General features: G+C 41.6%; 1 protein-coding gene across 6 annotated transcripts; it reads left to right on the forward strand.

Annotated features, from left to right (window-relative positions):
• Positions 1–9,938: 9,938 nt before the first annotated feature.
• Positions 9,939–25,046, forward strand: Tlr8 (toll like receptor 8). Of its 6 annotated transcripts, none has more exons than XM_048446235.3 (4): positions 9,954–10,080; positions 10,416–10,474; positions 19,698–19,789; positions 20,921–25,046. In XM_048446235.3, the coding sequence occupies exon 4, from the start codon at positions 20,927–20,929 to the stop codon at positions 24,011–24,013; it is 3,087 nt and encodes a 1,028-aa protein (XP_048302192.2). In that variant the 5' UTR covers positions 9,954–10,080; positions 10,416–10,474; positions 19,698–19,789; positions 20,921–20,926; the 3' UTR covers positions 24,014–25,046. The 6 variants fall into 6 exon arrangements, with proteins under 6 accessions (XP_048302189.3, XP_048302192.2, XP_048302193.2 ...); XM_048446234.3 differs by having other exon boundaries at positions 9,955–10,080; positions 10,329–10,474; XM_048446236.3 differs by lacking the exon at positions 19,698–19,789.
• Positions 25,047–27,785: the final 2,739 nt, after the last annotated feature.

Consider the following 27,785-nt stretch of genomic DNA (forward strand, 5'->3'; position numbering starts at 1 on the left):
AATTTTGCTTATGTATATTTCTGCTCTTCATTAAGCCATTGTGTTTGTGCAGCTCATTTAAAAATGCAATGTATAATTAAGAAATACAGGTTAATAGTCGCATACAATAATCAAGCTTGTAGTCATGTTAGTTAGTTTTTTCTAGATATATAGAGATATATTTCAGTTAGATAAATAATCTTCAAATCTTTCAAAGACCTATGGAATATGACATTTAAAATGTTTTAAGAACTTCAAACTTTTCATGACAATGAGACACATCTTCTCTTGGCAGCACCAATATACTTCAAGAGGTTAATGGGCATCTAAGAGGCTCCTTATAGAGTTTGTTAGCCATTTGGGCAAGAAACTGCTCTTGCCTGGACTTTTTGATGTTATGCTGTATGAATTGGACATGCAGGACCCACAGAAAAATGACTGCTGAACTTGCCTAAAGGTGAAATAGTCCTTCAGGGTTCTGGCTTCATGAAAGACTCTATCAGACATCCAACAGGACACAGAAGATAGTGACGAGTAAACTACCAATATAGGTCCTTTGGGGTTCCTGCTTTGTGAAAGAGTCTGCCAGTCGTTTTGAAGGACACGGAAAAAAGAAACTGATAAACTTTGCCAACACAAGGTATAAGAGATCTTCAAATTTCCTGTTCCATGGAAAATGTCAGATACTATGGCCCTGTAGGCTGAAGATGGGTGCAGAAGAACTTTGGGTGACTGTCTAGGCAGCAAGATTACTCTAGAATTTTGGAAGCTGCTTATGATGCACTTCCTGTTAACTGAGGTAATACTATATCCTTCTGGGGTCTTTGATGGAGTTGAAGAATTGATAGTTATAATTATAGTTTTTCTTGGTTATGATCTCCAAAATATATAAAGAACTCAAGAAATTAGACGCCAAAAGATCACATAATCCATTAAAAAAATGGAGTATAGACCTAAATATAGATCTTTCAACAGAGGAATCTAAAATGGCTGAAAGACACTTAAGGAAATGTTGAACATCCTTAGTCATCAGAGAAATGCAAACCAAAACAACTCTGAGATTCCATCTTACACCTGTAAAAATGGCCAAGATCAAAAACACTGATGACAACTTATGTTGAAGAGGTTGTGGAGAAAAGGGAACACTTCTGCATTGCTGGTGGGAATGTAAGCTGGTACAACCCCTTTGGATGTCAGTGTGGAAATTTCACAGAAAATTAGGAAACAACCTTCCTCAAGACCCAGTAATACCACTTTTGGGTATATATCCAAAGGATGCTCAATTGTGCCACAAGGACATGTGCTCAACTATGTTCATAGAAGCTTTGTTTGTCCCAGTCAGAACCTGGAAACAACCTAAATGTCCCTTGACCAAAGAATGGATAAGGAAAATGTGGTGCCTTTACATAATGGAGTACTACACAGCAGAAAAAAATAACGACATCTTGAATCTTGCAGGAAAATGGATGGAGCTAGAAAACATTATTTTGAGTGAGGTAACCCAGACACAGAAAGACAATTATCACATGTTCTCATTCCACTCATGGGTGGTTTTTAAACATAAAGCAAAGAAAGCCAGCCTACAAATCACAATCCCAGAGAACTTAGATAACAATGATGACACTAAGAGAAACTTATATAGATCTAATCTACATGAGAAGTAGAAAGTAGGAAAAGACAAGATCTCCTGAGTAAATTGGGAGCATGGGGACCTTGGGGAAGGGCTGAAGGAAGAGGGGAGAGGCATTGAGGGGAGCAGAGAAAAATGTAGAGCTCAATATATATCAATAAAAAAGTAAAGAAATGAAAAAGTAGATATAAACGTTGTAACTGTAATTCTTGCTTGATTCCTATTTTGTTATATGTAATTTTACTATGATAAAGTTTTACCTTCCTTTTTATTTGAACAGAAAAAAGGAAATGGTGTGGGAAATCCTTCTGTATATGTGTTCTTTTTATTGGCTAATGAATAAAGAAGCTGCTTTGGTCTGTGATAGGGCAGAATAGAGCTAGGCAGGAAAACTAAACTGAATTCTGGGAGAAAGTAGGTAAAGTCAGTAAGATACCATGTAGCTGCCAGTGGAAAAAGATGGGAGCTGCCAGCTGGAACCTTGCTGGTAGGCCATGAACCTTGTGTTAAAATACAAAATAATAGAAATGGGTTAATTTAAGATAAAAGAGCTAGCCAAAAAAAAAGTGTGAGTTTATAGGCCAAGCATTGTAATTAATACAGTTTCTGAGTGGTTATTTTGTGTCTGGGCAGCCAGGAAACAAACGAGCAACCTTTCGCCAATGGCAGTATCTTATTTAGAATGTCCTAGATGCATTATTGTGCTCACTCCATCTCCTTAGGTTCCTATGACAATTGCTCGGATTTTCCTTATTTTTGATGTCCTTGATTTTGAGGAGTACTAGTAAAGTGTTCTGTAGAATATCCCTCAATTTGATTTTGTCTAATGATTGTCTCATGATTAAACTGGGGCCGTGATGATGTTGAGATGAGACACCCACAGAGAGATGAAATATCAATCAACACATGTCTTACTCACTGTCCTACTGCAGTGAAGAGTCACCACGGCCATGGGAGCTATGAAACAAAAGTGTTTAATTGGGGGCTTGTTCATGGCTTCAGAGGGCGAGTCTGATCACCATGGTGGGAAATGTGGCAGCAGGCAGGCAGACATGGCACTGAAGCAGAAACTAAGCTTACATGTTAAGACAACAACCATAAGTCTGACAGAAACTAGGCCTAGAGTGGGCTTTAGAAACCTCAAAACTCAACCATAGTGATATACCTTCTCCAACAAGGCCACACCTAAGGCTTAAGTTTCACCAACTAAAAACCTAGAACTCAAATCTATGAGATTATGAGGGTCATTCTCATTCAAACCACCACACCATACCTCTCAGAAGCATCTTCTGCTAGCTGGACATGGCACTGTTGGTCACATGACTGGCTTAGAATTTCCCGCTGTGAAATAACACCCCCACTTCCATGATGCATTCTTTGAAACTGAATTGCAGCCCATGTAAGCAGTAGGCAGTTGGTGGGACGGGACAGGAATCTCCATGAACGTTTTGTAATTCTTTAAAATGCAGAAGGTGTCTCTTCTCTCAACCCTACATTTAATCATTTATTTATATATGTATTTCTGCATGAAATCATGGATGCTTGTTTCATACTTTGGGCTATAATCCCGTATATTTTAGAGTATTTCCCCCTCTCCTAGCTGTTGGGATTTATTTCTGATTAGGATAATTTTTCCTCTTCTTTTCTTTTCATTCATTCATTCATTCTTTCTTTTGGGTAGTGGATTATTTCACTAAAAAACAAATAAAATAGACTTGCAAAACAATTAAAAGTCTCAACCATCTCCCAGTATTAGCTAATCTTTAGAAGATGCTGCGAAATGACAAGTTCTTAGGACCCAGACCTTCCTATGAGCCAAGCTGCAAGTGTCCTTTTCTCCCCATCCCTTCTTTTCTGATTTGTTGTGGCAGGTGTGTCAGTGAGTGTACCCAGAAGAACTTCAACAATATCATAACCTGAAGGAACAACCGGCAGGAATCAGCTGACCAGAAGGGCTTCTTTTCTCTGGTGAAGACTCTTTCACCCTGGGCTGGAGAGATGGTTCAGCAGTTAAGAGCATTTTCTGCTCTTCTAATGGTCCTGAGTTCAATTCCCGGCAACCACATGATGGCTCACAACCATCTGTAATGAGGTCTGGTGCCCTCTTCTGACCTGCAGGCATACACATGGAAAGAATATTGTATACATAATAAATAAATATTTTTTAAAAAGACTCTTTCACCCAGTGCTCAGTTTCATATGCACGTGTTCATGAATGTGTTCCTGTCCCTGAAGCCAGCACTTCCCATCTGTGAGCAGCCTTCTGCAAACAATCCTTCATGGTGACCTGCAAATGTGTCTTCTGATGGAGAAGGCAAAAAGCAAAAGTCACACATCTTGGTTCCCAGGACAGGCCTTACTCAACGCCTCTTGTCCTTGTCATCGAGAGCTTAGTGGCACATCAAAACCCCCTGTGAAATGGTTTGTGCCGTTGGTATGGGAAATTGCTGTGAGGAGCCAGGGCCATATAACCAAAAGGAATGCCTCCATCAGGGGGCAGTGAGAGGGAGAGGAGGCATGGCCTACAAGCACCTAACATGAGTAAAGTTCCAGGGGAACAGTCTGGCTAATAGGATCAAGTTCAGGCAAAAGGTCCCTCGGAACTGCAGGTCATATGGCCTCCTATTGCTGGAGCCCTGGCAATGGCCTGTGGCCACGGAGCGCCCTGGGCTCCACTTGCCATTGTTGCCTCTCAACTCTAGAAAGACATTATCTCCTCCTCCCTTTACTTGTTGATAATGAAGGTTGGTGATTAAAATGTAATAAGCTAGAAGGCATTTCCATATGACTTCAGACACTACAGCAATCTACAGAATAATCTTGCTTCACCAACCCACCGATTTGCTGTGGCCCTCAGCCCTTGCTTCCACTCTGTGGTGGTGAGGAAAATTCCAGAGACTACCATTTCTCAGACTCAAATGGGCTGTCAAGTAACCATTTCCTCTTACTGTGAGTCTCACAACTTACAAGAGCTTCTATGTACACTCTGATCCTGAACTTCTAATCATTGCCCCCCCCCTTTGTTGAGACACACAACAGCATCTTTCCCTGTTTTATTTCGCTTTGCAGCCCACTTGCTCCACAGCAGATCCAATTTATCCTGTCTATGGAATGATCCACTATTCCTTTCTGTATAGCTTCCGTGCAGCTTCTACATTTAGAAACTGCTTCCTTTTCTTTGAATCTACTGAGTCTCCCACCTTACAGCAGGAACTGCCTGACAGTCTATTTGTGGTACTGTAGATGTCATGGTGGAGGGCATACTTGGAGGGAGGGTGGTATTGTCGTGCATAGACACTTTATAATCCTTCTCTGATTGACAAATGCATTTAGGTTGGGAATACTTCTGCATGCCTCAGTTTTCTTTAGTGGACCTGGAAGAGCATAAATGATCACCAGAAAAATATCTAGCCCCCCCCCAAAAAAAAGCACTTGCCACGGTAACACAAGAACCTGAGTTGAAACCACCAGAACCTATGTAAAAACATGATACGGTGGCATAAGTATCTTTAATCTCAGACATTTTGCAAGGAGATAAAAGGTGGAGATAGGAAAATCTCCAGAAGCTCCTGGGCTAGCTAGACTAAAGTCAAAGAAACTCTCTACCAGACAAAGTGGAAAATGAGGACCAACAGCCAAGGTTGGCATCTAACTGTCATATATGAACTGTGGTGTGGATACTGTCTTATTCAGACACACACAAACATGCATGCACACATACACATTGTACAGACAAAAGTAAAAAAAAAATCAAAGTATCTATATATAGGGCCATCAAGATGTCTCCGTGAGTAAAGGTACTTGCTGCCAAGCCTAATGACAGGAGTTTGAACCCTGGAATCCACATTGTAGAAGGAAACAAACAACCCCTAAAAGCTATCCTCTGACTTCGATATATAAGCGCGCGCGCACACACACACACACACACACACACACACACACACACACACACACTAATATACTAAATGTAAAATCTTAAAATATTTGTATATGAAAGCAGAGAAACTGGGTGATTACGCTGAGACTTTTATAAAAGAGCTAGGAAGTAAGGACAGGACACTGGTTGAAAGACATGGAAAACTCATAAACTGCCTTTCCTCAAAACAGTGACAGAATACTTGCTGCCAGCCACCTTTTCATGTGGGGCATTCACGAAGAGAGACTTTGAAACACACTAGAGCAGAGTGTGAGAGGTGAGAGTTCGGATACCTACTTTCCCACTATTAAACCCTTGCCCTTTAGTTTCAGTTCCTTTACTCACAAGTTCTGAGGACCCTTTTTTAGCTCTTAAATGCTGTGGTTACTTGTGGGATCACAGGTCAGTATTTGGAAGAGTCTGACTTAAGGAAATAAAGAAAATAATGGGAACTGGGAGGAAGACCAGCCTTTTCAGATAATTAGTTTTTAGCTCTAGGACTCAAAAAAACTTGTAGAGGATCGTGGGGGATCTTGCCTTCTCTGTGTCTGTGCAGTTATACTAATTGGAAGGAGACAGGTCCCTCCATCATAGTCAAATGCACTATTGTACGTCCTTACAAAGGTTACCCTACTTCTCATTCATATGGGGAGTCAAGTATGCCTGTCATTTAGCCATCCTTCCGCTTACCTAGCTCTGTTCTCTGATTTGGAACTCTATCACCCTACACAGAAGAGTGCCTTTGGCTAACTTGGTTTTCCAGAGAGCCCATCAGTTCCTAATGAGCCCTGAGAAGTTGTATAGATGAACGCTGTGAGCTAAGAGTTGAAGTGAGGGATGAGTGTAGGATGGAAAACAACCACTGAGACTGGGAATGAGTCAAGGGTTAAGTGGCTTGGTAGAGAAAAGGAAAAGATGTGTTTACAAGGTCCCCAATAGCTTTATACCTTGCAGGCCAGGTCAAGGCAGGCAGGGAATGCAGAGAATTCCCAGCAGTTACCAATGCTCACTCTTGGGTTAAACGGGAGGGCAGGATCAGGTGACCACTCTGTGTGTTAGACGGAAGTTCTTTTCAGGGTCCTACCTGCCCTCATGTCGATTCTCTTTTCATTTTCATCTTTGGCTGGGAGCAATAACAGAAGACTTTATTCATTTGCCTGGCAGATAAAGCCTGTGTGTGTGTGTGTGTGTGTGTGTGTGTGTGTGTGTGTGTGTGTGTGTGTGTAAAATCATGTTTTATTTTTTCAACAATTTTTTTATTTTTTATTAAAAGTTTCCACCTCCTCCCATTTCCCTCCCACTCTCCCCTTTCCCCCTTCTCCTCCCTCTTCAGTCCAAAGAACAGCCAGGTTTCCCTGCCCTGTGGGAAGTCCAAGGTCCTCCCCCCTCCATCCAGGTCTAGGAAGGTGAGCTTCCAAACAGACTAGGCTCCCACAAAGCCAGTCCATGCAGTAAAATCAAAACCCAATGCCATTGTCCTTGGATTCTCAGTCAGCTCTCATTGTCAGCCATGTTCAGAGAGTCTGGTTTGACCACTTGCTCCATCAGTCCCAGTCCAGCTGGCCTTGGTGATCTCCCATTAGATCAGCCCTGCCGTCTCAGTGGGTGGGCGCACCCCTCGCGTCCTGACTTCCTTGCTCATGTTCTCCCTCCTTCTGCTCCTCATTTGGACCTTGGGAGCTCAGTCCAGTGCTCCAATGTGGGTCTCTGTCTCTATCTCCATCCATCACCAGATGAAGGTTCTATGGTGATATCTATCTCCATCCATCACCAGATGAAGGTTCTATGGTGATATGCAAGGTATTCATCAGTGTGGCTATAGGATAGGGCTGGTTCAGGCGCCCTCTCCTCAGCAGCCCAAGGAACAGCAGCCCTGAGGACATCTCCTTGGACACCTGGGAACCCCTCTAGAGTCAAGTCTCTTGCCAACCCTAAAATAGCTCCCTTAATTATGATATATACTTCCTTGCTCCCATTCCCACCCTTCCTCCATCCCAATCGTCCCATTGCCCCAAGCTCTTCCCATCCTCCCCTTGTCACTTCTCTCTCCACCTCTCCCCTTATTCCCACCCCACCCCCATCCCCAAGCTCCAAATTTTTGCCTGGCAATCTTATCTACTTCCAATATCCAGGAGGATAACTATATGTTTTTCTTTGAGTTCACCTTCTTATTTAGATTCTCTAGGATCACGAATTATAGACTCAATGTCCTTTAATTATGGCTAGAATTCACTTATGAGTGAGTACATACCATATTCATCTTCTTGGGTCTGGGTTACCTCACTCAGGATAGTGTTTTCTATTTCCATCCATTTACATGCAAAATTCAAGATGTCATTGTTTTTTACCACTGAGTAGTACTCTAATGTGTATATATTCCACACTTTCTTTATCCATTCTTCCATTGAGGGGCATCTAGGTTGTTTCCAGGTTCTGGCTATTACAAATAAAGCAGCTATGAACATAGTTGAACAAATGCTTTTGTAGTATGATATGGCATCTCTTGGGTATATTCTCAAGAGTGGTATTGCTGGATCCTGGGGTAGGTTGATCCCAAATTTCCTGAGAAACCGCCACACTGCTTTTCAAAGTGGTTGCACAAGTTTGCATTCCCACCAGCAATGGAATTCATCAGGATGAAGTCTCAATCATAATCATGTTTTATAAGATTCCAATGAATTGATTTATAATTAATTGATATTTTGAAACTTTGAACACAGACCACAAGAGGCACATATTCTATCTAGTCCAAGAGAGCCTGTTCGGCCACCCTTCTGTTTTTCTGTTGATGCTGCTATTGTTTAGGGTGTTGGTTTTTGGAAATAGGATCTTAGTGTGAAGGCTTCACTGACCTGGAACCCACTACAGAGATCAAACTGTTTTCAAATGTGTGCTGGTCCTCTTGCCTCTACTTTCCAAGTGCTCAGATTACAAGTGTGCAGCGTCATACTTTGCTAGAACCTCTGAACAATGTTTCAGGCAAAATCAAGAAAGCAAGAGGTATCCAAATGAAGTCTTTGATTTCTGAGGTCTTACTGGTCATAAGTCCATGCCTTCCCTGCGGTGATGGACTGCATAATTTCTTAGGCTGTGAGCTAAAATAAACATTTACACTCTTTTAAAAAAATATCTGGTCATGTCACAAATGCCTGAGCTGTCTATGGTCCCTGTTGTCCTGGGTCCTGGAAAGCTCTCCCCAGCCATAGCCAGATCTTTAATTTCTCGGGGACTGATCCTCAGAGGTCAGTCAATCTAGGAATGATCACCCAAGTCATTCTGTAATGTTTACAAGGTTTTCCTTCATAAGCAGGCTTTCTGTGGTCCACATAAATGAACGTCACTCCACTGTGGTTTCCTTTAATTTGGTGAGAGAGGATACCATAGGACAGAACATCTCACTCAGACCTACATTTTTTTCTCCAGAGGTCAGCAAGCTCTTTCTGTAAAGAGACAGCTTTTCAGGACAAGAGGCAAATTTCTGATATCATGTATGTCCTCATATAGTGAGAGGAAAACAATCTCCCACAGTTATTTCATTCATAAAATTCAAAACTGATTAACAGTTGAGGGCAGCTTTGTCCTATCTGTTAAGTGATGAGAAAAAAAATATGGAATCACTTTCTGAGGGTGATAATATTTTTATAATTAGAAATTGAAGCTAGTGGTCATATTTAGCATGTCAAATTGCCAAATACTCCTGGGTAAAAATTTCATTTTTACTTCTGGGTCCGATTTGGCTCCACCCTTCTTGATTGTGGACTTGTGGACACCTTTCTAGGGGAAACCTGAGGAAGCCCTGGCTCTGGAAGCTACAAGTCTAATTTTATCCAGTCAAATCAGAGAAGGAGAAATTCCCAGCCTCTAGAATGCTCATTGTCTACTCACTGATTCATTCACTCAATGAACACTTACTTTATTTTTTGAATGAACTTTTATTGAGCATATAGTGCATGCCAGGTGCTACATGAAGTAGAAGGACCCCAGGCATTGCTCAGTGGGCATTCCCCTGGCCACCTACACAGTGTGGCAGCCTTAGAAATGTGTGGAGGAAAGCAGAAGCATTTGTGAGTTAAATAACTAAAGATGCATTTCAGATATTCCAAAGTCGATACACATTTATGGTAAAGGTGTTTGCTTTTAAAAATATATTACATCTTTTCTTCCATTAAAATGGTATTTTCTCTGTGTTTTATCACCCGTTTCCCCTAATCCTGCTCAACAAAACCCTAAGATAGCCATAGACATAAGTAGATATCAATTCATAAAAATATGCTGTGTGGGTTATGTAAAAATAATTTGATAAATGACTTTTCCTCTGAATTAAGTTTCGAAATTTTGAAGTGCGGCCAATAAGTGATTTGGTAACAGTTAAGAAATCACAAGTTCCTGTCTTCCCATATAAACTTCTGCAAATCTCATGCTAGGTTCTGCTGATGCTAAAGGGAACAAATTTCAGAAGTTAGCCAATGTCTTCTCTCTGCACACCTACTGTACAGAGGGAACCACACTGCACTGCGACTGCAAGCTCTTGGGAGAATACTTCAGCCGGAAAGAGGTAAGATGGGTCTGATCTTGGCTCAATGATCTCAAGCAAAACATGTTTTCTCATCCAGAAGTCTGGGCTGATGGCTACTGATATGAACAAAGAAAATACTAACTGAGCAAAGCGATAGCAGAAGTCAAAGGAATCTAGCAGCACAAATTGTATGCTGGTCTGATGAGCTGGTGTGGATGTTAGTATAAACTAATTAGAGAGTAAACTTTGAAAGTCGAATGCAATGATAATCATATCATTTGAAACAGGAAAGCAAGACCCTTCCAAGATAGGATTTGAGCTGGTCTGTTATTTTCTGGCCCTGCTAAAGAGCATGTTTTCCTCTGGAGCAACAGGGTTGGAGATGATGGTGGAGGAGACAAACGTTTTTATCTTCTTTTGACTGTAGAATGTGGTAAGTTTCTTCCCTTTGTAACGATGGTCTCAAGCTTCCAAGTGCTTTGACCATTTAATACAGTTCCTCATGTTGTGGTGACCCCCCCAACCACAAATTATTTTTGTTGCTGCTTCTTAACTCTAATTTTGCTACTATTAAGAAGAATCGTAATGTAAATATCTGTGTTTCCCCACGGTCTTAGGTGACCCAAAAAGGGTCGTGACCCATAGCGTGATAACTATTGCTTTACAGACAGGATCAGTTTCTGCAGCCTAGTGATGACTGAACTTACTAAAAGGTTGAGTTTCAGTAGCAACAGTTGCTTTTCCTATTTGCAGCCTTAAAGCACACATCTCACTACCTCTTCTGCTGTTGCTCCACATTGTCTAGATACAGCAAGTGATCTGTTTTTATCAATGGCAAAAAGTATCAGATTGAAAATCAAAAAAACTACAAGTCTTTCTGAATGCTGTATTTTATAGAAATTTCAGGGAGGTTTGAAGAGCAATTGGGAAGTCTGACTGGAAAATAATTTCATCCAAAATTGACCACATATGTTTTCCCCAGCCATTTACTGCTTGTATAAGTCCTTGGTGTGCATTTTAAAAATAATATACTGTCTAGTTAACTTATTAGAAGTTAATTTTTAGGCTCACTTAAGGTCTATTATGGATCTTGAATATCAGTTTATTCTGCACCAAAATCTTACGACGCTTACAAATGACTGCAGGGGTCTATGTGGGATGGGTCCAAATAGACCAACAGCACATGTGACATTGCAATTCAAGTTGTCCACTTCTTATTTGGTAAATTGCTATGATGGTCAACATAGCTGTAACACAAGAAAGTAACAGAATCCAAGTAAGCTTGCAAAATGACCGACTTCGTTCCCATCGGTGACAGGGGTATAAATTAGAATCATGGAGAGAATCTTAAGGGAAAAGGGGGGCTTATTTCTAACTAGGCATTGGTAGCTTTTGAAATTCCTTTGTGTCTCCAATGTGCAGCCACAGATAAACACCACTTTCTCGATGACACACGAAGGGTTTGGTCTCTTCGTTAATGAACACAGTATTTTCTTTGGAATGGGAGGAAAGATTCCAGAAGGCCCGGAAACTTGTTTACTAGCCATTATGACTTAACATCTACTTACCTCTCTGACAAGCAGAGCTCATGGATTAATGTGATGGCAGTTGAGTGCCTAGCCATAACCCAAGATACTAGTATTGTATCTGGAGCTCAGCCTGAGCGTGCTGACCCCCAAGAGTCTCTCCATGATTCTAACTCACACCAAGAGGTTCTTGACTCCCACCTGTCACCAGGGAGAATAAGGTGGGTAGTTTCACAAACTTATTTTGTTTCTCTCACTCTTCTTTCTGTATTCCACTTTCTTATGATATAGTTATGTTGACCAACTTGGAGTTCCTTTTCTTTCAATCACTGCTTCTTATCTTTCCGTGTGAGAATCCTAAAACCAGCAGAATTGATGGGAGAGAAGGCAGGCTTGTGGACAGCCCAGACTCAGAGAGAATGTCATAGCAGAGAGAGTCATTACCCATAGTTAGTTAGATAAGCTCTCCAGGTACATCTTTATGATACCCACCGGGTCTATTCTGGACATCACCATTGTGAAAGGAATGCCTTTCGAAGTTCAACTGGGGTATTAAAAGCAGTTGAAAATTTTGATATTTTTACGTGTGTGTGTGTGTGTGTGTGTGTGTGTGTGTGTGTACTCCTGTGTGCTCAGAAACAAATGTGTATGTGTGTAATCCTTAGACTCTGTCCATTTTAATGTTTGAAACAGGGTTCCTTGCTTGCCTGGAACTTGCCCAATAGGCTATGTCAGGTGTTCAATGAGTCCCATTGATAATCCTATCACTGTCTTTCCAGCCACTATATCTAGGCTTTCTTTCCTTTTTTATCTTTTCTTTTCCTTCCTTCCTTCTTTCTTCTCCCACCCCCTCTCTTTTTAATGCAGTTCTGGGAGATCACACTCAGTTCCTTGTGCTTTCAAAGTAACATTTTTATCAACAAAGCTATATACCCAGACAAATTTTTACTATTCTATTTTTTTTTACTGTTTTCAGATTTAACTATTTTTAAACTATGGACTCAAACATACAATTGTTCAGATAAATAAAGAAAGAGATTTTGTTAACACAAAGCCTGTGGTTCTGTGTGGGCCTTAGCAAATGCAAGTCATGCATCCTTTTCGAGTGAAGAGAGAGCTGCTCATTGGTACCTATGTCTAATCTCAGTAGCTTTTGTGTCATCCTATTGAAATTCAGAAGATCCAGAATGTCAGGCATGTTCTCTGTGGTGGCCTAATCAGCCCAGAAAGGCAAAGTAGAGTATCTGCCCCCAGTATTTGTATCTGAGAGCTGTGAAACATATGATAGTTTATTACTTTTGAGACTTGTTAATTTTTATTTATTTGAGTGTTTTGCTTGCATGGGAGTATTGTGCCATGTGTGTGCCTGGTGCCAATAGGTGTCCAAAATGACTAAAGAAATATGTGCCGGGAACAGAGCCCAGGACTTCTGCAAAAGCAATAAGCCTCTTAACTACTGAGCCATCTCTCCAGCCCCTAGCTAAGATGATTTTGCTCATCACTGTAGCCAGGTCACTGTCAATGCGCTCCTTAGCTTCCAGCCCTAACTCATGAAACCATCTGAGCATATCTATGCTCTGCTTCAGTTTGGCTGCCTACTATTGGAGTAACCGTGGATAAATTAACCTCCCAAAGCATTAGGTTCCAAGTCTGGGAAACAGACTTGTTTTTTATGAGGATAAAATAAACAGATACAAGGCAGAGGCAGGCAGATCTCTGTGAGTTCGAGGCCAGCCTGGTCTACAAGAGCTAGTTTCAGGACAGGCACCAAAAACTACAGAGAAACCCTGTCTCAAAAATAAAAAAAAAATAAAATAAACAGATACATGCACTGTACTTCTCTTATGGCAAAGCCCTCCACAATCCAAAAGGCATACTTTGAGCATATCCTTAAGTGTGCTGGCCACAGGATTCATCTCTTCAGCACCAAGGGCTTTTGATTGGCACCATGTTTCCTCTTGTTCTCCAAAGCAATGCATGAATCCACCAGACGAAATAAAGAATCTACTACTAACTTCAACTAAGATGATAAATCATATTTGAGTATCTCTTTCCTTTTAAAATATTTTTTTATTTTATGTATATAAGTGTTAGCCTGCATGTATGCAAGTTCACTGCATGCATAACTGGTGCCCTCAAATACAGTGTCCATCCTCTGGAACTAAAAGTTACAGGCTGTTCTCAGTCACAATACGGGTACTTAATCAGGGTTCCCTGCAAGAGCAGTAGGTGCTCTTAACCCCTGAACAATCTCTTAAGCCCGTGAATATCTATTCCTTAATTAGTTAATGACATAACTAATCAGCGATCAACATTATCAAGTAAACACTAATCTGAAACCATGCAAAGTAAGCCAGAACTTCAGGCTAGCAAATTTTCAGCTCTACTTGAATCCCACCCATGTGGCGCCAGAATAGTTAAGTGAATCAATTTGTTGTTTATAAGGACGGATAGGATTTTGGGGCCCTTTGGAGCTACCAGGCCTAAGCAGGACCGTTTCCAGAAAGGGATCCATCTGGTCTGAGGCAAATTATGGCATGTTAAAGGAAAATCAAACTTGTTTTTCTTGTATTGCTCAGGGGGAGAATTCAAGGCCAGTGGCACGCTAGGTGAGCACTCAACTGCTAAGCTACCCTATCAAATCCTTCTTGTGTTTTTGTTCATCAGTGTGGTTTGGTTTTCATTTTTTATATTTTGAGACAAGATCTTACTAGCTAACTCGGGTTGATCTAGACCTCATGATACCCTTGCCTCTGAGTCCAACTTGTCATGAAGGAACCCTCGAAGAGGGTAAAAGAAGGAGTTTTCTGTGCAAAATGAATGCAAAAAGGGTGGAACTAACTCTACACCCTGCTGCCAGGCCTGCATTGTGGGTTGTGTGGTCTTCACTTGGGTCTTGCCTAGAGGTGCTGTGGCTTGCCGTGCACCTAGAGTTTTCCCGTCTAAAGACCACTGGACCAGTGGGTACAGGGCGGCTCCCAGCCTGCCCATGATCCGCACGGGGTACTTTTTGAACTGCTCTTTTTATTATAGCAGTGTTTCCAAAGGGCTCATAGATATCTATCAGGGCACAGCATGGAAAGAAAGATCTGCTCGATGTGACAGAGGCAGGGTTCCTAGGGTTGCTTGATGCCTTCAAGAGAACTGAAGGCTGTGTACCATGGAAGCAACCGGGGTACAGTTCTGTGCACAGAAAATAGGAAAAAAAAAAAAAGAAGCTATGAAATCACTTCCAGAACAGTGGCAGCTGCTTTTTGGTAGCCAGAGGGGAAGTTAAGCTGTTTTCTTTCTGTTGTTACTTTTTTGGTTGGTGTTTATGATTCATGGGCTTTCTTGAATTAATGAGTTTCGGTTTTCTCCAGTTGACCAAGGCAACACCCATGAAATCCTTTGAGCCCTGCAGTTGCGTCCTCCTCCTCCTCCTCAGGGATTTTAGGCTGTCGGCTAAAGGGCATGACTGTACAGAGAACTTTTTGGATCAATTATCCTGGTGATGGGGTCCATTGAATGGCGGGATTGTAGCACTACTGCTTTCGTGGGTAACCAAGTGTCGCGACTGTGAGCGCTCAAACAGTAGAAACCCACACGTGCCACAGTCCCAGCCCTCATGCTAGGCAGGCGTCAATCCTTGGTGGGGGCTCTGAAGAGAACCCTAAGAAAGAACAGGGGCACCAGTAAACTCAATATTCAAGACACATAATCTCTTTGTCCTATCATTAAGAACAAACCAGGGACTGGAGAAACTGCTCAGCAGTTCAAAGCATGCATTGCTCTTGTAGAGAATCTAGAGTGCGGTTCCCAGCACCCAAGTAGGGTCGCTCAAAGCCACCTGTAACTCTAGGTCTACAAGAGCCAATGTTCTGCCCTGGCCTCCAGGGGCCCCCGCTCTCACATGCATGTACTGTCCCCCAACAACACACAAATACGCGTAACTTAAAACCAAAGAAATCTTAGAAAATGAACCTACACATCAGGCCAGGTGTGATGGCATGCAAGTGTAATCTCGGCATTCAGGAAACTAAGGAGGATCGTGAGTTCAAAGCCAGTCTGAGCTACAGAGTAAAAAAGTCAGGTCGAACCAAAAAGAAAATAAAAATCCTAGCAAGCCTCAGCTCTCAATCCATACCTGTTTTGTGCAGAAAGTTGTGTTGGGACTGGAGCCAGACGGAGGAGAGCAAATGTGGCCTTGCTCTTAGGAGAGATAGTTTTTCATTAGTCAAGTTTTGTTTTCAAGTCCCCTATCATTGTGCAGCTATGGCATGTGTCTCCTTGGCCTCACCCTGATCCAGGCCCTACTAGCCCAAAGCGTGTCCCTGCAGCTTCCTGCCTGGGGTGCTGATGAGGATGTTCACTAGTGAGACAGATGTCAGGGTTCCCAGAGCTAAGCCTGGGATGAGTATGGTGTCCTGTGCTCTACTGACAGAGCATTCTTTAACCCTCTGCCTTTCATGTTCTCTCTCTGGTAGCTCATCCTGGCCTTGTCTTGTGTCAAAGGTTCCTGGATTTCACCATTCCAGACTTTGAAGTCTAGAATGTAAGAGTTGGGACAAGGACAATCTAATATGCATAAAGGTGTGTGTGTCAGGGGGTGGGTGTTGCCTGCTTGTATGTCTGTACGTCTGTCCATCACTTCCTTTCAGTGTCTATGGAAGCCAGAGGAGGGTGTTGGATCCCCTGGAACTGGAGTTAGAAACAGCTATAAGCTGCCGTGTGGGTGCTGGGTATTTAATCCTGGTCCTCTGGACGAGCAGTCTTAACTACTGGGCCCTCTTTCTAGTTCCCAGTTTAACTTCTTATTCAGACTCTCAACCAATCCACTGCCCTGCCTCCCCTGAGATGCCTCTGCTTCCTAGCTCCCAAACCTTCCCAGGATTCTGTGGTGCAAACTGCTCCATGAACTTTCTCCATCTCTGTATGTGTCTGTCTCTATATGTTTTACTTTCAATATTGCATTCAGGTGTTTTACTCAAAAATTGCTGCTTCTCTATTTTATTTTCATAGTTACCATTTCATATATGTTTCACTGATTATAATCTAGCAAACATGAGTTTGTGGTAGAGCCCTGCACTCCATCTCCAACATGTCAATAGGGAAAGGGAGTGGGGGTGAGGAGAAGAGGAGAGAAGAAAGGATTAAGGAAGAGGAGGAATGGAGAGAAGAGAGAAAGGAGGAGTAAGAAGAGGAGAGAGAAGAGAATGAAAGGAGGGAAGGAGGGGAGGGGAGGGAGAATTGGGGAAGGAAGACAGAAAGAAGAGGAAGAGGAAAAAGTAACTATATTTTGGTCCATATGTTGCTGAGCTGTGTTCATAAGAGGACTCTACATATTATGTATCAAGTACCAATAGACAGATGAAATGGACCAAAGAGTCTAGGAAGAAGAGAAGGATGGAAGGAGGAGAGAAAGAGGACAGGAGAGGAGAAAGAAGAAAGGGGAGAGAGGAAAACGAAGTCTGCCTTACTTCATCTGTGATTTGGCTTCTCTCTGTTACCGTTATAGTAATACTTTACTGATTAAATGCAGCCCGTGTCTGCACTCTCTGTTGCTCTAAAACACAAATGCATGTGTCATGCTCTGCCAGGGAGTGTTTGATGATGTTCCCTGGACTTCAGCTGAGTGCCTTGGGAAATAAGCATTGGCAATTGTGGCGGTTTGGATGAGAATAGCTCCCACAGCCTCATAAATTTGAGTTTGATAGACTGTCTTTGAAGGATTAGGAGATGTGGGCTTCTTAGAGGAGGTGTGTCATTAGGATTGGACTTTGTGGTTTCAACAGCCCACACCAGGCCCAGTCTCGCCTTATTTCTGCCTCCAACTTTGTATCCGATGTGATCTCTCAGCTACTATACAGATCCAGGATCATGCCGGCCTACCTGCCGCCATGTTCCCCACTGTGGTAATCAGGGACCAACCCTCTGAAGCTGTAAGCAAGCTTCCAGCTAAATGTCTTTGGTTATATAAGGTGCCTTAGCCATGGTTTCTGTTCACAGCAATAGACAGTGGCTAAGACAGTAATGAGCAGAAACTCTGTGAGGACCTGTCAAAGCTTGAGCCTTGGTCAATCAGTCATTTCTCCTCAACTTCCCCGCTGGCCACGGCTCATCTTTTGCTGTACTTTTCAAAGACTGGCTATTTGGAATTTCTTCACTCATGGTTTTGTCTCAGTGGCATTTTAGAAGACCGGTGTCAGAAACTTCAGGCTAGTCCATCAGTTCTATTCATTTCCACGACCCATGATTCATAGTCAGTTCCTTTAAAGTGTGTGGGAGACTGCTTTCCTCCTGAAGGAACATCAAGCAACTCTTCTCCTCTGTTATTGACAAATGGTTTGTAGAGCTTCTCGTGTTCAATTGCGCTGTTGTGTATGAAATACATACTTGTGTTTGAAACTAGGTGTGGAAATCTAAACTTGAGGAAGTGGGAGCACAGTAGATGGAGCCTGCTCTCTGGGTTCACCAAGGATGTCCTTCTCTCGGTAGCTCTACTTGTTTGCAAAGGAAAATGTCTGAGATGCGATTTTATCATGACACGTGTTCCCCATAGTCCCCTTTACAAATTAATGTGCTTTTCATTCTGTAATTAAAGGTCGTAATAGAAACCTTACCAACATTCTCTCAGGGACATGATCAAGGTCTGCATCAACTGCAAAAGTCACGCTGATAGTATGTAGTCTTGGTCTCACTAGAATGACACACTGTACTTCCATGAAGTACGTATGCATGTCTTTCTTCCCAAATGTACAACCCCAGTTGAATTATAACAAAAATGTCACGTAACTCCAACTGAAGGACCTTCTACATAACCATCTCCCTTCTCATCTCTATTGTCTTCCTACCTAATGTTCTATCTACCTTTCTACCTCTCAGTATAGACATCAGATAGCCAGATATTTTCATTTATTCTTTTCCGGTGTTGAGTTTGAAAACAGTTCCTGAAATGAAATAGACAGCCAATAAATATTTGTTGAATGAATGAATGAATATAGAAATTGTCTTATATATTTTCCATTGCTACACAGGACTCTGCGACAGCACTACAACCAGACCTCTAGCTACAGATATTTAGATTGTTTCCAAACTTTCACTATTGCTAAAAGCTTTGCTTTGAACATCTTTCTTTGTAGACACTGACATGTGTATCTATGTCCCCAGGATCTAATTCTAGAGTTGATATGTCTGATTCCAAGTCTACATTTCTAGTTTTTTAAAAGGCGTAGAAAACTGCTGTACATCTTGGACGTGGCATTAACTTCTATTTCTACCAGCAAAATATGAGAGTCCCTGCTTCACATGTCCAGCGGCACAGCAGATTTGGTTTCAAACTAGGATCGGTGTAACTTATTGAGTAAGGCTGAATATGTTTTTCTGTGCTTAACAAGTATTCCCAGGGGTAGAAGAGCTAGCTAAGTGGTTGAGAGAGCTTTTCCAGAGCATCCAGCTTCAATTCCCCACACCTATATGGTGGCTTATAACCATCAGTAGCTCCAGGGCCAAGGGACCGTGCCCTCTTCTGGCCTCCAAGGGTACCGGGCACACATGGTAGACAGACATACATGCAGACAAAACGTCTACACACATAAACACCTACTCACATTTTAATTTTTAATGTTAATATATTTTGGTCCATTTTTTCTATTGAGTTGTGTTCATAAGAAGATTCTATATGATAAGAGTATATTGAATATAAATGGACAGATGAAACAGGTCAGAGAGTATAAAAATGGATCCAAATGTACAAGAAAGTTGTATGTAGAACCCTGAACATAACAAAGCAGGGCTTGATTGGGTGATTCAGTAAATGATTCTGAGACAGCTGGGTCTCCATTTAGAAAAGAATACCTTGCCAAGTGGTGGTGCACACCTTTAATCCTGGCACTTAGGAAGCAGAGGCAGTTGGGTCTCTGAGTTCAAGGTCAACCTGGCCTGTAGAGTGAGTTCCAGGACAGTCAGGGCTACACAGAAAAAGCCTCACTTTGAAAAACAAAACAAAAAAGAAAAGAATAAGAGTTTACCTCTCACACTTTATGTCAAACTAGTTCTAATGGGGTGAAATATTTTAACGTGAGAAAATGAAATGATAAATTTAACAGGGAAAATGTTAGGAAAATAATTTACAGTGATTGTTGTTTCTAGAAATGTAAAGAACTATGAGAAAATGATAAGCATCATCACCACAGAAGACCAAAAGAAGCAGAGAAAATAACTACAAGAACTATGTAAAGCAGGTGATACCTTTGACTTAAGTGTTTTAGAGGATACTAAGATGAATGCCAGTCTTGAGTTCTTCTTAGGGACTGGACAAAATTTTATCAAGACTTACACCAAGAAGGGCTGGGAAAACAATTCAGTGGATAAGACCCTCGCTGTGTCATGTGAGGACCCAAGTTTTGAGCCCCTAGAAGCCACATATGAACTGGTCAAGTGTGGTGGCCTACCTGTAATCCCAGGTCTTGAGAGACAAACACACTGGATCTCTGGGGCAAGCTGGCAATCTAGACTAGTCAATTTGGTAAGCCCTGTGTTTTCATGGGAGTTCTTACCTCAGTAAATAAAATGGGCAGTGACTAAGGAAGAAACATGTTTCAATGTCTGGAGTAGGTGGGCCTTCTGTCTATGTGTTACTTTCATTGGTTAAATAAAGAAGCTTGGCCTTTTGATAGGCCAGACCTTAGATGGGTGGAGTAGATACAACCGAATGCTGGAAGAAAGAAACAGTCAGGCAGATGCCATGAAGCTCCGGCCCGAGATAAACATAGGTTAGAATCTTTCTAGTAAGCCACTACCTCGTGGTGACATACAAATTATTAGAAATGGGTTGAATCAATATGTAAGAGCTAGCCAATAAGAGGTTAGAACTAATGGGCCAGGCAGTGTTTAAATGAATACAGTCTCCGTGTAATTATTTCGGGGGTAAGCTAGCCGGGGTCCAGGTGGGAACACAGTCCAGCAACAAACGTCTGGCTTCCACACACATGCATGCACACTACACACGCAAAAGAGTGGTTATACAAATAGTTTGTTGCTAAAAATACATGCCATACCATGCTATAGACTTTGTGTTACCCACAACCATGCTTCATCTAAGACTCACGTGGAGGGGGGCATCTTGATTAATGCCTCTTCAAAAACTTCCTGACATCATATCTCAGAGAGTTTCAACTTGAATTTTTAATCCCCTGGAAGCTACAAACACATAAATATTCTGAAACTCCTTTGATGCAATGTATTAAGCTATTAGTAGCATTTCACATCTCGAGGATCATATAAGTTTTATGGAACACTCTTAGTTCTGTCAAGAAACACCCAGCAGATGTTGCCGCTTTAATACTGTGCTTCTACCTTTGGTTTTTCCATAGGGAAACATGGCCCTTCAGTCATGGATTCTGACTTACTTTTGCCTGCTCTCATCTGGAACCAGTGAGTTCTTCTTCAGAGCAAATTACTCCAGAAGCTATCCCTGTGATGAGATAAAGAAAAATGGCGTTGTGATTGCAGAATGCAATGATCGCAGACTTCAAGAAGTTCCCCAAACTATAGGCAAAAATGTGACAGAAATAAACTTGTCTGACAATTCCATCATGCATGTAACAAACGAGTCCTTTCGAGAGCTGCGAAACCTCACTAAAATAAATCTGAACCACAATGCCAATCAAGCACATCCAAATGAAAATAAAAGTGGTATGACTATTACAGATGGAGCATTCCTCAACCTAAAAAATCTGAAGGTGCTACTACTTGAAGACAACCAATTAGATGCTATGCCTACTGGCTTGCCTGAGTCTTTGACAGAACTTAGCCTAATTCAAAACAATATAAATACGACAACTAAAAACAACACTTTGGGGCTTAGGAACTTGGAGAGACTCGATTTGAGCTGGAACTGCTATTTTTATTGTGATCAAAACTTTATCGTGGAAGATGGGGCATTTCAAAACCTTATACACCTGAAGGTGCTCTCATTGTCTTTCAACAGGCTTTTCCACGTGCCTCCCAAACTACCAAGCTCCCTAACAAAACTTTTTCTGAGCAATGCCAAGATTATGACTATCACGCAGGAAGACTTCAAGGGACTGGAACATTTAACATTACTAGATCTGAGTGGAAACTGTCCGAGGTGTTACAATGCCCCATTTCAATGCACGCCTTGTGAGAAAAACTTGTCCCTCACCATTCATCGCCTTGCTTTTCAAGGTCTCACCCGACTTCAATATCTAAACCTCTCCAGCACTTCCCTCCAGTCCATTCCTTCCACCTGGTTTGACAATCTGACAAATCTGACAGAACTCCATCTTGAATTCAACTATTTACTACAAGAAATTGCTTCAGGGGAATTTTTAACAAAACTACCCAACTTACAAATCCTTGATCTCTCTTACAACTTTCAACAAAGCAAATATTTGCCATCTATTAATATTTCCTCGAACTTCTCTAAGCTTCATTCTCTCAAGAGGTTGCACTTAAAGGGCTATGTATTTCACAAACTTGAACAGAAGAATTTTGCACCCCTTCAGAGTCTTCGAAACTTAACCACTATAGACTTGGGCGTTAACTTCATTACGAAAATTGACTTTAAAATTTTCCAAGATTTTCCCAACCTGAAAGTTATCTCATTGTCAGAAAACCGTATAACACCCATAGCAGACCACACAAACAACTCCTCTTTGCCATATCATCTCCTTAAATCTGGCTCAAGGGTCACCAAGTTTGATCCACATGCGAATTTTTATCACAGCACCAGACCTTTAATAAAGCCACAGTGCGCTAAGCATGGCAAAGCCTTGGATTTAAGTTTAAACAATATTTTCCTTATTGAGAAAAATCAATTTGAACCTTTTCATGACATTGCCTGCTTAAATCTGTCCTTCAATGCTAACAATCAAGTGTTGAGTGGCACAGAATTCTCAGCCATGCCCAACCTCAGATACTTGGATTTATCTCACAACCGACTGGACTTCGATAACAACAATGCTTTCAGCGAACTTCGCAAACTGGAAGTGCTCGACCTGAGTCACAATGCACACTATTTCAGTATAGCAGGGGTAACACACCGCTTAGGATTTATCCAGAATTTAATGAACCTCAAAGTGTTGAACCTGGGCTACAATGGCATTTACACACTCACAGAGGACAAAGAGCTGAAAAGCATGTCCCTGAAAAAACTGGTGTTCAGCGGAAACCGCCTTGACCTTTTGTGGAATACAGATGACACCAGCTACCAGACCATTTTCAGAAGTCTCAGGAATCTGACACACCTAGACTTATCGTACAATAACCTTCAACAAATCCCCACTAAAGCATTCCTCAGCTTGCCCCGGAGCCTCAAAGTGCTACGTGTCAATGGGAACAAGTTACATTTTTTTAATTGGACATCCCTCCAGTATTTTCCTCGGCTCCATTTACTGGACTTACGGAGAAACAAGCTGTATTTTCTAACCAATTGCCTCTCTAAGTTTACATATTCCCTGAAGATATTGCTGCTGGGCCATAATAAATTCTCGCACCTGCCTCCTGGCTTCCTCTCTGAAGCCAATAGTCTAGTCCACCTGGATCTAAGTTTCAACATGATAAAGATGATCAATAAATCTTCCCTGCAAACCAAGACTAACACAAGTCTGGCTGTTCTGGAACTAAGCGGGAACCATTTTGACTGCACGTGCGACACAAGTGATTTTCGAAGCTGGATAGATGAAAACACGAACATCAAAATTCCTAGATTAGTAGATGTTATTTGCACCAGTCCTGGAGATCAAAAGGGGAAGAGCGTCATGAGTCTAGAGCTCATGACTTGTCTTTCAGATACCACTGCAGTGATCCTGTTTTCCCTCACATTCCTGATCACCTCCACATTTATGCTGGCCACCCTGGGTCACCATTTGTTTTACTGGGATATTTGGTTTATCTATCACATGTGTTCAGCTAAGTTAAGAGGCTACAGGTCTTTGGCCACAACCCGAACTTTCTACGATGCTTACATTTCTTATGACACCAAAGATGTGTCTGTTACTGACTGGGTCGTCAATGATCTGCGCTACCACCTTGAAGAGAGTGAAGGCAAAAATGTCCTCCTTTGCTTAGAGGAAAGGGATTGGGATCCAGGATTAGCCATCATCGAGAACCTCGTGCAGAGCATAAACCAGAGCAAGAAAACAATCTTTGTTTTAACCAAAAAATATGCCAAGAGCTGGAACTTTAAAACAGCTTTTTACTTGGCCTTGCAGAGGCTACTGGATGAGAACATGGATGTGATTATCTTCATCCTCCTGGAACCCGTGTTACAGCATTCCCAGTACCTGAGGCTGCGGCGGAGAATCTGTAAGAGTTCCATCCTCCAGTGGCCTGACAACCCCAAAGCGGAAAACTTGTTTTGGCAAAGTCTGAAAAACGTGGTCCTGACTGAAAATGATTCACGCTATGACAATTTCTACACTGAATCCATTAAGCAATATTGATACTGGGAAGTCATGACTCCGTGCCATCCTAAAAACACATGGCTTCTCTTTGCAAAGGACTGTGATGAGTGCAGAAACTCGGGGCTGCTCAAGGTGCTGCTCGTCCCTAAACAGGGTCCTTGCATCAGTCCCTCTAAGGCTCAGGTAACTTTGTGGAAGAGGTGGTCGAAAGAATGTATGAGCTGGAAGACATGGAGAAGGGCTGAGGATGCTCTCATTTGGGCATGACGCAGCCACTGTGGTCATGATCTCATAGCAACTATGGTTGCTCACAGTGGGCCTGCATGGAAGTACTGAACGTGAGAAAGACCCTTGTAGGGAGGAGGGTGGATTGGTCACAGTGAGAGGGAGAGAGGAAAAGGTAGACATGAGAGTAACTATAACACAGCTCAGAACACCTTGGCTAAGGGAAAATAGTCTGACCAAGATGAGCGATTGGCTGAGTCAGTCATTAACCATTTCCTTGGACTGAAATGCAGGGACGGTCTGCCATCTTTGTCGCAGATCATCAGTGTCAGAGGGTTAGACCACATGGGCAATCAGCTGGCAGCCTATTCTACTTACTTTTCAATTCCTAAGAACATTTGTCATTAAGATGCTGGTGAACTTGACGATATAGACGTGGCTATAGAGTTATGTTGCATTGTGATTGCATTAATCCTTCTTTTCAATGACTTTTTGAAATATTTTTGAGATTATAATTACAACATTTCCTCCTTCTCCTTTCTCCCTCCAAACCCTCTCACATATTCCCTCCAACTTTTACAAATGCTGTCTATGATATTTACTTTTAAGGTTTTGATGAAAGTAAAAACTGAAAATGATAGTTTTTAAATTCCCTTTTTTTTTAACAATTTTAAAGGCATCCATTTAAATGAAAAGCTTTTGGAGTGTTTGTTAATTCCCATTTGGTGTACATCTTGAAATGAATGATTAAAATTTCTTCATTTTACATGACAAATGTGTGATAAATCTATAGTAGGAAATTATAATTGTAATTGTATTGTAATATAAAAGTTATCATCTGCATTGATTATTTCTGAGTTTTCTTTTTTGAAAAATCTCCTGGAAAATTAAAAGGGATGCAGCTTTCATATGAAGATTATTAAAGAGGAATTAATTCTATCTTATTTCAGTATCAGAAGAAAAAATCCAAATGTCTATTGGTATATTTTATTAATTTCCCCAAACAGAACAAGTTTGACACTTCTCACTGCCACTAAAAGTGTCTTGCTTCTTTTGGTCAGTTTATCGCATCCTCTGTCCTTTATCAATATGAAACATGTCATGAAATTTATGTTTGAACAACTGGAGATTATGCAAATATGGTAACATAGGGCCTGAGAAGACAGCTCCCTTGGGAAAGTGCTTGCTTCATAAGGAGTCCTCATAACACTAGTTTAAAAAAAAAACAGATGTGGTAGAATGTACTTATAATCTCAGGGCTGAGGGAGTAGAAAGAGGACTTGATGGCCAACCAGCCTATCACAATCAGGGGAGCCCTAGGTCTCAGTGAGTGACCCCACCTCAAAATGTCAAGATAGATGATTCCCCAGGAGAACGATGCCAAAGTTATCTCCACATACATTAACACATGCAGGTACACTCTGGTGGGGGAAGGGGAGAGAGAGAGAGAGAGAGAGAAAGAGAGAGAGAGAGAGAGAGAGAGAGAGAGAATCCCTTTAAATGTAAAGAAGAATCTTCAAAGCACCATCTTTCCTTCAGTCCAGTTTATATTAACCTTGTTAAGTACAGCTTTAGTTAACCTTAACCTTGCAGGATAGAATATTCTAAAATATGCATTTCTAAGGACTTCACCAAAATAGTATGACAAAACATTATTGGATATGGGCAAAAAGAAATTAGAACAAGTTGGCCAAAGATGATTTAACTTTGTCCCGTTGGACCTATTTTGTGACTGTGACACATTTGTAGAAAGCAGTGAGGCATAGGGACAAATATCTAAAAGAACAAGATTATAGAGGGCAGTCAGAGATCATCTTTTGTCTTGGTCGCTTTGGGCTGTGGTCTTGTGGTACAAAGCAACACAGATTGACTGGCTTACAGATGAATGAGACTGGTTTCCAGCAGTTGTGCAGATCTCAATGTGAGATGAGGGCCCCTGCATGACTGGGTTGTGGTTCGGATTCTCTTCTGTATTGCTGACTGCTTCTTCACATGGTAAAGTTACAGTGAGCTCTCTGCCTGATAACTTTGCGAAGGCTTCCCTTCCTAGCAACCATACTAGTGGGGTTAGGCTTTCAATAGGTGAAGTTAAGTTAGCACTTAAGTTAAGTCAGTCTATAAGTATCCTTGTTTTCACGACTTCAACTTCAAGACTGATAAAAGGCTTTTCTTGTAGTCCCTAATAGTTTTGATAAAAAAAATTAACTAGACATTGTTTCAGTAGGGTTACTGTTATGTTTGAATGGGAAATGTCCCCCACGGACCCATGTGTTCGAACTGTTGGTCCTTAGCTGGTGGTGTTGTTTTAGGAAGCTGCGGAACCTTCTGGACATGAGGCCTAAATAATAAACATCGAATTGTGTGGGTGGGGACTATGGCTCACAGTCCGACACAGTTCCAGCTCAGGTTCTCTAACTACTGGGAGGTTCCCTGACTACTAACATGGGGTGACTAGCTGCCTCATGCCCCAGCTGAGATCCCTCCCACTGCAATGTCTTCCCCAATCAAGACAGACTGTTATTGCCTCAGACTATGTACCACGGTAAATCCTTCTTCGCTTAAATGGCTGTGGAGACCCATAGATGTGAGCCTGTTCTGCCTTGACTTGAGGTCAGAGCATTTGAGCTTATTTCAGCTCTCGCAAAGTTGTTGACAACTTTGACAAATCCTGGATTAGAGTGTAGTTACTTGGTACTTTGGACAGTAAGATGGTTCATAGGGGTGAATCCGCTCCACCCTGACCAAAGGGTAGGGAATTCAAGCCTATTCCTGCTCCTTCATTTTAAAATAGGAGGTTTGACAGAGAGAGTGGCTGCCTACAAGATACTTGGTCCGGAGTTTATCCATTGCATATCTTGCCCAAAATATCAAATGCTTTCATCAGGAAATAATGGCTCGATGTCTCAGGTATTGAAGCAAGAAACTGTTCTGGTTGTCCTTTGTGTTATGTTAAAGCAGTCTTTTGCCTTCTTCCCCCACTTCTATATTGGGGTATAAAAGTGCATGGAAAATAAATGCATGCGGATGCAGTATTCAGTATACACTAAGTATACAGTATCCTGTGTCTCTGTATTTCTTTCCTATCTCTTTTCCTTCTACCTAATGTTTCAAATACACACACCCTTACCCTGGAACGTACAAACATGCCGTGGCTGGATGGCGACAGAAGCCACCCCAAAATGTGACTTATGACAAGTTCCTTCTTTATGGGCTTTTCCTCACAGAGATGAGAAATGAAACCAATGCAGGAAGTCAGGAAGGTTCCATATGAAACATACGCTCTTTGGGAGCAATTTGTTGACAGAATCAAGAGTTAAGGAAAGTGATAAAGCAGTTTTACTTTCCCCTTAGCCAGTGTACTAAATGGTGAAGAAAGTGAATTCATCATTCAAGTTTCTGGTATGAGAAATTCAGACTTGACATTTGTTGATGAAAAAGTTACCATTGCTCTTGTTTTTATTATTAACTTAAAAGTATATATGCTAGCACTTACAAATGGGGTTTAAATGTCCAAATGTTACAATGGAAAATACACAATGAATCATAAATCTTTACACAGCCCACTTTTTCCTTTCCAAGAAATCTC

The sequence above is a fragment of the Myodes glareolus genome, chromosome X (genome assembly GCF_982192425.1).
Source record: "Myodes glareolus chromosome X, mMyoGla1.1, whole genome shotgun sequence".
Lineage (NCBI taxonomy): Eukaryota > Metazoa > Chordata > Mammalia > Rodentia > Cricetidae > Myodes > Myodes glareolus.

Excerpts from the sequence above, each read along its gene's own strand:
- Tlr8 (XM_048446232.3), top strand. The coding sequence starts at position 9,943 with ATGCTAGGTTCTGCTGATGCTAAAGGGAACAAATTTCAGAAGTTAGCC. Across the intron at positions 10,081-20,920 it reads AATACTTCAGCCGGAAAGAG|GGAAACATGGCCCTTCAGTC; the intron begins GTAAGATGGGTC and ends GTTTTTCCATAG.